This window comes from Chlamydomonas reinhardtii, chromosome 1 (genome assembly GCF_000002595.2).
Source record: "Chlamydomonas reinhardtii strain CC-503 cw92 mt+ chromosome 1, whole genome shotgun sequence".
Classification (NCBI taxonomy): Eukaryota; Viridiplantae; Chlorophyta; class Chlorophyceae; order Chlamydomonadales; family Chlamydomonadaceae; genus Chlamydomonas; species Chlamydomonas reinhardtii.
In genome coordinates, this window is record NC_057004.1 from 7,889,083 (window position 1) to 7,900,995 (window position 11,913).

The 11,913-nt window shown below is 67.1% G+C and overlaps 3 protein-coding genes across 3 annotated transcripts in view; 1 reads left to right on the forward strand and 2 right to left on the reverse strand.

The window, feature by feature from the left end:
* The window catches only part of CHLRE_01g062902v5 (uncharacterized protein), a 2,945-nt gene extending 1,044 nt beyond the window's left edge, over positions 1-1,901 (reverse strand). Inside the window, exons 1-4 of the mRNA XM_043059070.1 lie at positions 1,444-1,901; positions 1,150-1,219; positions 577-664; positions 102-180 (exon numbers count right to left, since the gene is read on the reverse strand). Of these exons, the coding sequence (XP_042928984.1) occupies positions 102-180; positions 577-664; positions 1,150-1,219; positions 1,444-1,641 (435 nt within the window). The 5' untranslated portion in view covers positions 1,642-1,901. The remainder of the gene's footprint in view (positions 1-101; positions 181-576; positions 665-1,149; positions 1,220-1,443) is intronic.
* A 93-nt stretch (positions 1,902-1,994) lies between these two features.
* CHLRE_01g063267v5 (uncharacterized protein) lies at positions 1,995-7,426 on the forward strand. The gene is made up of 11 exons (XM_043059071.1): positions 1,995-2,154; positions 2,283-2,339; positions 2,622-2,801; positions 3,005-3,154; positions 3,412-3,554; positions 4,416-4,536; positions 4,767-4,827; positions 5,077-5,273; positions 5,426-5,641; positions 5,924-6,079; positions 6,524-7,426. The coding sequence occupies exons 1-11, from the start codon at positions 2,068-2,070 to the stop codon at positions 6,776-6,778; spliced, it is 1,623 nt and encodes a 540-aa protein (XP_042928985.1). The 5' UTR covers positions 1,995-2,067; the 3' UTR covers positions 6,779-7,426.
* A 2-nt stretch (positions 7,427-7,428) lies between these two features.
* On the reverse strand, positions 7,429-11,854 carry CHLRE_01g063632v5 (uncharacterized protein). Its single transcript, XM_043059072.1, has 5 exons — positions 10,705-11,854; positions 10,173-10,303; positions 9,651-9,742; positions 9,358-9,461; positions 7,429-9,151 (listed from the first exon to the last, which is right to left on the reverse strand). The coding sequence occupies exons 1-5, from the start codon at positions 11,634-11,636 to the stop codon at positions 8,416-8,418; spliced, it is 1,995 nt and encodes a 664-aa protein (XP_042928986.1). The 5' UTR covers positions 11,637-11,854; the 3' UTR covers positions 7,429-8,415.
* Between the last annotated feature and the right edge of the window lie 59 nt (positions 11,855-11,913).

Genomic DNA, 11,913 nt, shown 5'->3' on the forward strand with positions numbered 1-11,913 from the left:
CCCTCCCTCCCTCCCTCCCTCCCTCCCTCCCTCCCTCCCTCCCTCCCTCCCTCCCTCCCTCCCTCCCTCCCTCCCTCCCTCCCTCCCTCCCCGCTTCCCACCTGGTACGGCCTTAGCATGTTGGTGAGCTGCACCAGGTTGGCGAACAGCAGGTTCACGTGCGTCAGCTGGGAGGCATAGCTGGTGGGGGCCAGGGAGTGTTTAGGGGGGGGAGGGAGAGTGTGTGTACGTGTGAAGGATGGACGGGGCCGCGGGGGGAGGGTGGACGGGGAGACTAGGGCTAGAAGCGGGCTTGGGGCATGGGCACCTGTATGGGGCAGCCAACCTTGCCCACCATGCTGCCATACCGCCTGTGATGTCAGGCACAAACTCCCCACCCTGTGTGTAGCACTGCATCTTCGTCTCCATCCCATACCCTCCCCCCTCATTTGGTAACGACTTCATCTGCAGTCTTCCGTGCATCCTGTACCGCTTTCCTAAACATCCTTGCAACACCCCCAACCTCCTTCATCTCTTCCTCTTCCTTACCCGCCCCTCGCCCTCCCAACTTCTCCTCCTGCCCCGCCTCCTCCCCACCTGCCGGGCTGCTCCGCCACTGCTTTGGTCAGCTCAAGCAGCATGAAGGCCAGCTCGCGGCTGAGCCGCCGCAGCTCAGACTTGAAGTCTGCAGGCGGAAGAGGAATTTGGAATGCTCGAGCCAACTGAATCAAGTCCCAATAGAGGGAGGGAGGCAGGGGCGGGGGCGGGGGCGAGGAGGGGAGACGTGGGGGGGAGACGGGCTCTCAGCAAGCACCTGTGGCCCAGGAGCCCTCAGCCCGCCCTCTTGCTAACCGCCCAATCCAGGCACTCGCCGGATGCCGGCTGCCCTCTTGTCTCGACACAGCAAACGCCCATACAGGCGCTCAGACAGCCATGCAGGCGCATTGCAACACCCCGCCTCGCTCGGTCACTTTGTCGATGCCTCCTTCCCCCTGCCTAAGCACCTCACCATCCCCCACCCCCCACCCACCCCCCACACACAATACAATACAGTACCGCACCCAAGCCACCTTATCTTTACCGACTGCACCTCAAGTTGCTGCACCGCAATCCAAACACACGTTCCGTCTACGTGCTGTCGCAGTCCCCTGCGCCCTCCGACGCGCGTACCTATGTGTCCGTCCGGACCCGCCGGCCGGTACAGCGCCGCGGTGGTGAGCGGCGGCACCAGCTCCTCGTGCTGCGTGCAGGCGTGCGGTGCAGCAGGTTCCAAAATGACTCAAAACATCTTTGTGCGGCGCTAGTTCTGAGACATGCGTGCGCGCGAGGTAGTGTAGTCGTGAGCAGCCGCGTCGTGTTGATGATGGACTGGCGGTGCCGGAGAGATTTTCGCTGGTGTGTGGCCAAGGAGCCAACCGCTCCCACCCGCCCGCCCTGCGTCTTTCACTCGGCCGCATCACTCACCAGCTTCAGGGGATTGCCCAGCACCTTGAGCTCCACCTTGCGCTCCCGCAGCGCCGACACGTCCGCGGGCGTGGGGATGGGCGGGGGCCCGGGCGGCAGCGGCGACACGCCGTCATCCGGGCGGTACAGGTTGAACAGCGAGGGCGGCGGCGGGTAGGCCTCGCGCATGGTGGCACCGTTGGTGGCCGCCGCGGCCATGGCGATTACTGGCAGCGGCGGCGAGGAGATGGGGTTTGTGAGCCCTGTGTGCAGCAGGAGGGCCGACCGGCGAGCTCGGGGAGGCGGGGCGCCGGGTCGTTGCCTCCCTTGAGTACCTAGCGGGAACTATGGATTGAGTGGTATGATGTTGTATAAGGAGAAGCCGGATCGCCACTTAGCTAGGGCCTGGGCCAGTGCGCAAATCGAACTTTAGCCTCAGCGAGCAAGGGTGCAGGTTACGTGAGTGATTGAGATTATACAAATGCAGCTTATTATACGAGCGACCAGGAGCTATGCGCGAATAGGTACCGTTGCATCGGTTCCAGGTTATCATGGCAGGGCAGAACCCTTGCCTTTCCGTATCCTCGCGATACAAACAGCGTTGCTTGCACCTCACAGCTACAATCTTGTTTACAGGATTAACGAATGCCTGGCAAAAAACGAATTCGCAAGCCGAAGCATCGGCAGTCGCTTCATGAACAAATAGAGGACCCAGAGACATATGGCGTTCGGGTACGTTGCTTGCAGCCCTCGCAAATGAGTTTTATTTGGGCATGCGGCTCCTCGCCGGCGGCGGCAGAGCTCTACGCGACGTATATTTCGCACCTGAGCGGTGTTATTATATAATATTGTACGTGCAGACAAAACCACGCGCGGAGAAGAAGCGCCGGCGAGCCGATGAGGATGAAGGAGAAGAGGTAGGGTCGGGGTGTCAGCGGGGGCGTCGCCGCGCTTTGCGTACCTGCGCTGACTCGCGCGTGGGCTGTTGACCGCGGTGTGAGCTTCTGCGCGTGAGGCTGAAACCGCCAGCACGCTTCGGCGGGGGCGGGGGCGCACCGAACAGCAACACCCTTGCCCGCCTCCGTCGCCGCGTCACACGCGCGCCGCCCCGCCGGCCCTCTGGCACCCCTCCATGCCGTGCCTGCTCTCACACGCCCCCCCCCTGCACACGCGACCCGCCTCCTGTCCCTCCCCTGCAGCTGCTGGACGTGAAGCTGAGTGGCCGCATCCTCAAGGCCGCGCGCGAGCAGCAGCAGGAGCTGGACGCCGAGGAGCTGTTCGACCTGGACCACGAGGGAGACGAGGAGGACGAGGAGGAGGCGGCGGCGGGCGAAGGGCAGGCGGCGGCGGGGGGCGGCAAGAAGCGGATGGACGCGCAGGTGGGGCGGCGGGCGCGACGGGGGGGGGGGGCTGGGGATGCTGGGGATGCCGGACATGCCCTTGCGCGGCCGCGGCGTCTGGAGTACAGGTCACTGCCCCGGTGCGGCTGGCGCACCGGCGGCATCGCCGCTGCACTCACGGCCACCGCCACCGCTACGCAGCGCCTTTGAGCTGCCCGCCCCCCCCCCCCCGCACCCCACAGGCTGCGCTGCGCGCCGCCATGCAGCGGCTGGGCGAGAAGGGGCGCGGCGGGTCGGGTCCGGCGGGCGGGCGGGACGACTCGGACGACGAGGCGGACAGCGAGGAGGGCGGCGCGGGGCTGGACGGCGACTACGAGCTGGAGGAGGTGGAGGTGAGGGCGGCAGGGGGGGGCGGCGGGGGGGGGGAGGGCGGCGGGGCCGTTGGTGACACGGCAGGCTTGCAGAGGGGTCCATGAGTGCACCCGGTGCAAGCCGGTGCGCCTGCAACCCTCTTCATGCGTCTATACGGTATGTATGAGACTGTGTGTATGTTACGTGCCGCGGGTGCGGCACTGCTCCCCGCCGTAATCCGCCCGTGGCCTCCCCCTACCCCCGCCCCGCCCCGGCCCGCCGCCCCCCCTCCCCCCAGATGGACGCTGACGACGAGCGCGCGCTGGCGGCCTTCATGGCGCCCGGTGCGGAGGGCCACGTGCAGACCAGCCTGGCCGACCTCATCATGGCGCGGCTGAGGGAGCGGCAGGCGGAGCAGGGGCTGGCGCAGCTGCCGGAGGGGTGAGCGCAGGAGGCAGGAGGGAGGGGGGAGGGGGGCGGACTGGGGGTGGGGTTGGGGGAGGGTTGTGAAGTTTAGGCTATGAGCGCGGGGTAAGAGCATCGGGAACAAGGAACAGCGGGCAATGCAGCAGGCGGAAGTGAGTCGTGTGTATACCGATGAGCGGAGAAAGCCGGGTTGTGTTCGCGGCGTCGCCGTTGACGTGTTGGTTACAAACTTGCTACTAGATCTTTTATAAGCGCTTGTGGGCGCGTATGAAAGCTGCTAAGGAGGGTGCGAGGGGGGTGGGACGGGGAGGCGATGGATTGGGCAAGGGCGGTGGTTTAGGGTTGGGTGCGTTGTAGGAGAGCGGGGCCGAGGCAAGGGGAGGGCAGCAGTGTGCCGGCACAAGGAGGTGGGGGGTTGGCGGCGAGGTGAGGGAGGGGAGGCGAGCCGAGAGGGTGTAGCCGTTTATGGAGAACGGCGTAGTTTAATTACAAGCTTGAAGTGGCGGGGGGTTGGATGCCTTAGCTTGCGGAGGTCTGTGGTACTCGTGTGGTGGTGGCAGTGGTTGTGGCCTGGGCGAGGCACAGCACCGGACAGTGTGGAGGGTGGGGGCGGGCGGCAGGCGGCGGTGGGCAGTTGGGTTGGTGGAAAGCGGCCGAGAGGCCGGGGGGGCATAGACCCTGCACACAGGAGGGAGCGGGGCTGGAGCCAGCAGGGTGCGGGTTGCAGGGGCCTGCCGCCCTGCAGCACGCGGCACCGGGTGTTCCACTACGCACCGGGCCACACCTGCGGAACCCACGAACCCACGAACGCTCTCACACGCACGCATGCCGCTCACGAATACGCTCACGCCCGCACCCCCCAACTCTCACCCGCAGCGAGGACGACGAGGAGGCGGGTCCGGGCCCCGTGCCTGACGGCCTGGAGCCGCGCGTGATTGAGGTGTACCGGGGCGTGGGCAAGCTGCTCAGCCGCTACAGCACCGGCAAGATACCCAAGGTGCGGGCGGGACGGGCGGGACACGCGGGAAGGGCGGTGGGGCAGATGGGGGGAGGCGGCTAGAGGCCGCGCTAGTATGCCTTTGACTGCGGTGCCTAGGGTGCCGGCTGGGCTGCCTGGCCCGATGTGCTGGGTGCGCTCAGTGGGGCCTGGCGTGCACCGCTGGGCCGCGTGTGGCCGCTGCACCCCCTTCACTGTGTGTCGTGTGCCGTGTGTGCTGGAGCCCACAGGCCTTCAAGATCATCCCCAACCTGCGCAACTGGGAGGACGTGCTCTACCTCACTGAACCAGGTGCGGGCGTGTGTGCGTGCGTATGCGGTTGTGAAGTAGGCGGGCCGACACATGGGACACACGTGGGAGCGCGGGCGCGTCGGGCGGCGGCTGTGGCGCCCACATGCCTAGGTTCCGTCACATGGCGTCACTGGCGTCACCGGGTCGTGCCTGGAACCCCTCATCCTCCCCCAAACCCTCAACCCACTCCCGCCTTCCCCACCATTCTCCATGGACGGCGAACCCCTCCTTCCCTCCCCTCCCTCCCAGAGTCCTGGTCCGTGCACGCCGTGTACCAGGCCACGCGGCTGTTCGTGTCCAACCTGAACGCGCGCCTGGCGCAGCGCTTCCTGGCGCTGGTGCTGCTGCCGCGCGTGCGCTACGAGATCCGCAGCACCAAGAAGCTGCACTTTGCGCTGTTCCAGGCGCTGCGCAAGGCCACCTACAAGCCCGGGGCCTTCTACAAGGTGCGTGTCGGTGTGTGCTGTTGGCATCAGAATTGTGGGTCTCCCATGTGTTATTGTTGCGGGGCTGTCATCAACAGCCCTGCCAACCCCCTTGCCCCCGCGCCTCGCCCCAATCCGCAACCCCACCCCGCACTCCTGCCCGCTGCGCGCAGGGCCTGCTGCTGCCGCTGTGCCAGTCTCGCACGTGCAGTGTGCGCGAGGCGGTCATCTTCAGCTCGGTGCTGAAGAAGGCGTCGCTGCCGGTGCTGCACAGCGCTGCGGCGCTGCTGCGCCTGGCCACGCTCGAGTACTGCGGCACCACCTCGTTCTTCATGACCGTGCTGCTCAACAAGAAGTACGCACTGCCCTACCGCGTCATCGACTCGCTGGTGAGGGGGAAAAGAGGGAGAGGGAGGTGCTCGGGAGGGTTGTGGGAGGCCAGGAGGGAGAGTATGGTGGGAGGTTGTTTGCCACTGCCAAGCTGGGCACACGCGTATGGCGGCACTCTCCTCGCTCGTTGCGTCGGGTTTGGTTTAGTTTGGGCTGGTTTCTACAACCCCACCTCACCTCGCCTCGTGTCGCTGCGACTGTCCATGCCTCATGCCCTAATCAATTGCGCATCGCCCAACCTCTGCTGGCACTCAGCCCACTCCGCCCGCCCGCCCCGGCAGGTGGACCACTTTGTTCGCTTCGCGGACGACGAGCGGCAGTGCCCCGTGGTGTGGCACCAGGCGCTGCTCACGTTCGTGCAGCGCTACAAACACGAGATCCGGCCCGTGGACCTGCGCTCACTGCGCGCGCTGTGCGCCAAGCAGAACCACTACAAGGTGGGGTGTCGGTGTGGGCGTGGGCCGTGGGGTCCGGGCATTATTATTAACTTCACGGGTGGGCGCATGTATGCATGTTGACGCGCGCACACGTATATGCACATGCACACGCGCACACCAAGCCGGCTGATGACCAAACGTTTAGATGACGAATCTGAGCGGGACAGCCGTTGAAAGCGCCGCACACAGTGACGACAAAACGAGGCATTTGTCTGACGGCAATCATATATCGCGAACATACACACGCACACACACTCCCCTAACTTCGCAACCCCGCCCTGCACACTCCACGCCTCACATCCACGGCGCTTCATACCTTGCTGCCATACACGGGGTCCGTGACCTCACCCACGCACCTGATCTTCACCCCTTCGCGACCCTCACCACCTCACCTCACCTCACCTCACCTCCACTGCACCTCACCTCCACCGCACCTCGCTGCAGATGACGCCCGAGGTGCTGCGCGAGCTGGACCACGCGCTGGGCCGCGGCAACAGCGTGGCGGCGGGCGCGGCGGGCGGCGCGGCGCCCATGGCCCTGGGCGGCGGCCCCGGCGGCGTGGCGCAGGCGGCGGACGGCCCCGGCGCGGCGGCGGCGGCGGCGGCGGCTGCGCAGCTGGCGGGCGCCAAGGGGCGTGTGGGCAGCAAGGTGGTTGAGAACGTGCGCGACATGCCGCCGGTGCTCATGATGGAGGACTGAGAGGGGGCTGAGGGCCTGTGAGGGCTTGTGAGGGCTGTGTGGCGGGACTGCTGGTGGTGGCGGGGTCTCCGACCCGTGTGATAAGGTGTGGGGGCACCTGGAGGGGAGTGCGGCAGGGGTGGTGGGCGGGATGTGACCAGGGGGTGACCGACTTGGCAGGTGGCAGGACGACAGGTTTGACCAGGCAGACACTGAAGGGATCCATAGCGCAGAATTGACAGGATGATTGCTAAACACTTAAAGAAGCATGGCTAGGGTGCGACGCAAGACCGGACAGCATGCTTCTGCGAGAGACAGAGGCAGCGCATGCCGCACATGGGTTTTTGTCAGTGGTGATGGGGTCGATTGCATTGTGGCGGCAGCTATAGCCTGCGCGGTGTAACATGAGTGTTGCGGTGGGCCGTTGGCGGTGTGCCGGCCTTCACCACTTCATGCGGGTGGCCGGTGGGCTGGCGGTTTCGTGTACCTGGGCTGCCAGGCGCCAGCTGTAATTATGTGGGACCGGATTCGATGGATGTGTTATTGCAGTAAATAGGCACAAGGATGTGGTTCAACGCTCTGGAGCCAATAGCGATGGGCAAAGACGAGGGAATCGGCTGGCCGTGCCTGCGGCACGAACTGGCACATGCGCACCCCGTATACACACCTGGTACACCTGCCCCTCCAGGGCGCCGCGCACACACCACATACGGCTTACAGCCGCGCAGGCGGCACAGCTGAGCTCAGGCCGCCCCTCCAGCCCCGCCTGAACGGCCCGCCGTGGCGCCGCACGGCCGCCGCACCGCCCCCACCAGGCCACCAACGACCGCTGTGCCCTGCTGCCCTCGCATGCCGCTGCGCCAAGCCGCCGGGGTGTACCTGGGCTACATGCTGCCTGTAATGCCTGTCATGCCTGTCAGTGTCACCCTCCTGCCCACTCCGCCTGGTCCATCAAACGCGTGCAGCAGCGGGACTGCCCAGGGCACGACCAGCACCAATCAGGGGAATGCGCTTCCGTGTGCCCTCTCGCCTCCAGCATACCGGCACTTACTACGTAGCGCTCCCTTGTGCCCTCTCGCATTCCACTTAAGACGTACGACAAGAAAAGGTGGGCTGAGCCTAATAAAGACGTACTAAACTGAGACTAATAAAGACGTCCTGAAAGTGCGTAATGGAGAAGGCCCTTCTCCTGCATACCTGCAAAACGTTCCCACCAACGGGCAGGAAGTGCCCTGGCCGTCAGCGGGCATCACTCCAACCACCGTCCGGTTGAGTCCGCGACACACGCACGTGCGCCTTTCACCACCGTGTACTCCGCCACGAAGCCAACCCAAGATGCATGCACACGCGCCCCACTGCACTCCAATTGCACAGCACCTTTTACACACCAGCGCACCTGCACTGCCTCACGCGCCATCCACTGCTTGTTTACCTGATGCACGAGGATATTGTCAACCAGATCACACCACATGCAAAGAATAGACTGGCCTTGACAGTCCTACTTTATCGTACACCATGTTCCACTGGCTTTTGCGCACGCTCGACCTCCCTGACGGGCACTTCCCACCCTGCGGCGGACCCGCAAACCTGCAGCCAGTGGTCTGTCCAAGCCCGCGCCCACATAGCCCCCAGCCACATGAACCCTCATGCCGGCGTCATCACGAGCCGACACCTGCGCCGCCCAGCTCTGTGGGGCTTGCCCGCGCCCCCGCCTTGGCCTGCTTCATCGGGGCGCCCGGTGCCTCCGGCTGCCCCCGCGATGGCCGCTTCCTGCCGGCCGCCGCCGCTGCCGCCGCCTTCTGGGGCGTTGTGCTGCCGACGACGTGGCCGCCCGCCGCCGCCACCAGGAGCTGACCCTCCACAAGCGCGGGGTCGGAGGTCGCCTGCTGCTGCTGCTGCTGCTGTTGCCGCTGCCCCTCCGCCTGCTTGCCCTTGCCCCGTCCCCGGCTGCCGCCGCTGCCACTAGCAGGTGACTTCCGGGCCGACGGCGGCGGCGGCGTGTCCAGGCCCCCGCCCCCGCCATCTGCAGCTGAGGAGCGCCGCTTGCGACCCGCGCTCCCGCTGCCGCCACCGCCGCCAGCACCGCTGCCTCCCCCTCCGCCTCCTCGCCGCCCCATGCTGCCAGGCGGCGTGTACTCCTCATCCGCCTCGCCACCCCGCGCCTCGCCACCCCCCTGCCCCTCCCCGTCCTCATCATCCTCGTCATCGGAGGACAGCGCCTCACTGGCCTCCTTGTCGTCGTCATCATCATCCAGCCCCGCTGCCGCGCGCTGCTTGCGGCCTCCTCCCCCTCCTGCGCCTCCTCCGCTGCCGCCGGCGCCTCCCGCCCGCAGGTGCTGGGGCAGGCGGTGCTGCTGCGCGGCCAGCTCGCTGATGAACAGCGTGTTGTGCGCCCTGTGTGTGGGGGGGTGCGGGGGGGTGGAGCGGGTGGGTGACCGCGAGCCACAGGCACACAGGCAGCCCAAACGCACCCTGCCATCAACCCGCAACCCCACCTGCACACGTACCCGCACCCGCACCCGCCGTGCAAACTCCATCCCCGCAGCTGCGAGTGTTGAAAACAACAGCCCCGCCACCGGCCCTGGTGTCGTCCTGCTCACCAGCCCGCGTACTCGCCGAAGCGCTCCGTGAACGCCGCCGCCACCTGGCCGTGCAGCGCCTTGGTGAGCGCCTTGCCGCGCAGCGCCGGCCGGTAGTAGCGCACCTGGGGGGGGGGCGGGGGGTGGCGCATGGGGGGGGGGGGGGCAGACGTGCAAGCGTGAGCGAATGAGAGAGCGAGGGCGCGACTGAACGAGGAGGATGCGTACGGTGGTGGTGGTGGTGGGGCGCGGGTGCACCAGGCCACACACCCAGCTTCCTTGCATGCCCCGCCCCGCCGCCCCGCTGCCCTCACCGCGATCTGCCACACGTGTGTGTCCACGGGTATGGCCGCGGCCTTGTCCAGACTGAACAGCGCGACGCAGGCAGCCACCTTGGGGCCCACGCCTGGAGGTGGCGGGAAGAGGCAGGAGGGGAGGAAGAGAAGCAGGAGGCAGGGTAAGAGAAGCAGGAGAGGGTAAGAGCAGGGGCAGGAGGTGCGGGTCGCGGTGGGCAGGTGGGCAGGAGGGCCCGATGGTGGCGGGTGGCAACACTGGGCGGGTGGCGCACTTCCGCCCGCATGCGACCGCTAGCGGCAACAGGCGGGGGGGGGGGGAGGTGCCCGTGGGAGGTGCCGCAAGCGGAGGCAAGGAGCTCGTCATCAACAGTGCACCCGTTCGTCCAAGATCACAAGGAGAAACAAGCGCAAAGACTGTGTATGCCGTATGCGATGCAGGAACGCAACGCGTGTGTATGTATGTGTATATGTGTGTGCGTTGAGGGGGGCGGGGCCGCCTGCCGCGCCCTGCCTTCCCCTCCAGGCCGCCCCGCCACCCACCCGGCAGCTCCTCCAGCGCCGCCACCGCCTCCTGCAGCCCCACCCGCCGCAGCCCCAGCAGCCACTGCCGCCCGCCTCCGGGCTTCTGCCGCAGCGCCGCCACACTGCCCACCACGAACTTGGCGCGGTAGCTGCAGGCAGCAACAGGCAGCAGCAGCAGGGGCAGGGGCAGGAGCAGCAGCAGGCGGATGTGGCAGCAGGCCGTAGTGGGCAGTCGTCAGTCAGGCGGGACACAGCTGAGAGGGCAGGAGGGACGCAGCCGCAGCCGGCGGCTCGTGGGCTGTGTGCAGCGCGCACGTGCTGCCGGCGCGCTGCAGCGCCCTGCTGGCTGCTGGGCATCGCCTCCGCTCTTGCCTCCCGTCACGCTCACCTCCACCTTCACAGAGATTTGCTCCATGCTTCAGCCCTGCCCTGACCCCCTTGACTGTTGGGACCTATTTGGCTGGGCCCGAGCACATAACCCCCTAACCCCCTTCCCCCTGCGACCCGCATGGATACCCGCCCGCCCGCACTACTGCCCCCGCGCGCGCACCCGAAGCCCGCCGCCCGCAGCTCCTCCTCCGTGGCCGCCGCCAGCTGCTCCAGGCTGGGGAAGGCGTAGTAGGACAGCACGGGAGCAGCAGCAGCCGCGTCTGAGCCTGCCGCCTTGCCGCCGGCCACAGCGCTGGCCCGGCGCTTAAAGCCCTTCTGACCCGCCTTGCCCCCCGGCGTTTCTGGCTTGATGTCAGGCTCAGCGGCAGCGCTTGCCGCTGCCTGCAGCGGCCCCGTCCCTGCCTGCAGCTGTTCTACTGGCTCCGACTTGATCTGCTGCTGCTCCTGCTGCTCCTGCTGCTGTTGAGGCAATGCCGGTGGCGGCAAGGGCTCCGCGGGAGTGAGCGGCGTGCCGTACGCGGAACACAGGCGCTCCACCATGCCGTGTATGCGGCTGATGTGGTTGTTGGAGGAGCAAATGAACTGGAACAGGCACTCGTGCGGGTCCTGGCGCAGCATGCGGGCGCCCGGGAAGTAGGGGCTCACCGCCGCGAAACGCCCACATGCCGCCGACCAGTCACGGGTCAGCTGCGCCAGACTCACGCCCTGCTGCTGCTGCTCCTGGTCCTGGTCCTGCGCCGCCGGCTCACCACAGCCTGGCCGCGGCCCCGGCGGCGGCGGCAGGTAGAAGTAGTCGCGGACCGCCGCCTCGTCGCCCTCTTCCGCTGCCTCCGGCCCCGACCCCCGCGCCAGCACGCGGAACACCACGTCTGCCGGCAGCTGCCTCAGCGCCACCAGCCGAGGCCCGATCACGCCCGTGTACTCGCTCGGCGCCGTGGCCCGCCAGCGGAAGGACTGCCCCGTGGGCAGGCAGAAGTCCAGCTGCAGCTCCGAGGGTGGCGTGCCCAGGGAGCGCCAGCCGGCAGGGGCGGCAGCGCCGGCGGCGGCGGGTGGCGCTGCTGGCGCTGAGCCCGCCGTGGGCGGGTCCGCCATCGGCGCTGTGGCGGAAGCGGCCGTGAGTGGAGACTCTTGAGAGTTCCAGGCCCTCCTGATTCCAATGAAGCAGGTTCGTGCGGTGAGGTTAGAGGCGTGTAGGATGCGCGGGCAACAAAGTTGGGAGCGCTGCGGCAAGTGGCCCGACGACGTAACAATTTGGCGGGCTCTTGCACCAAGAGGGCGGCAACAGACGTGGTGCATGCGAACGGCACTGTTGATGGCGACAATGAGCGTGAATTGCGTTACCTTGCGGGAGCTTTGCCCGCAACTCGGC

Excerpts from the sequence above, each read along its gene's own strand:
- CHLRE_01g063632v5 (XM_043059072.1), bottom strand. The coding sequence starts at position 11,636 with ATGGCGGACCCGCCCACGGCGGGCTCAGCGCCAGCAGCGCCACCCGCC. Across the intron at positions 10,304-10,704 it reads CTGCGGGCGGCGGGCTTCGG|CTACCGCGCCAAGTTCGTGG; the intron begins GTGCGCGCGCGG and ends TGCTGCCTGCAG. Across the intron at positions 9,462-9,650 it reads CACACGTGTGGCAGATCGCG|GTGCGCTACTACCGGCCGGC; the intron begins GTGAGGGCAGCG and ends CCCCCCCCCCAG.
- CHLRE_01g063267v5 (XM_043059071.1), top strand. The coding sequence starts at position 2,068 with ATGCCTGGCAAAAAACGAATTCGCAAGCCGAAGCATCGGCAGTCGCTT. Across the intron at positions 4,828-5,076 it reads GCTCTACCTCACTGAACCAG|AGTCCTGGTCCGTGCACGCC; the intron begins GTGCGGGCGTGT and ends CCTCCCTCCCAG. Across the intron at positions 6,080-6,523 it reads CCAAGCAGAACCACTACAAG|ATGACGCCCGAGGTGCTGCG; the intron begins GTGGGGTGTCGG and ends ACCTCGCTGCAG.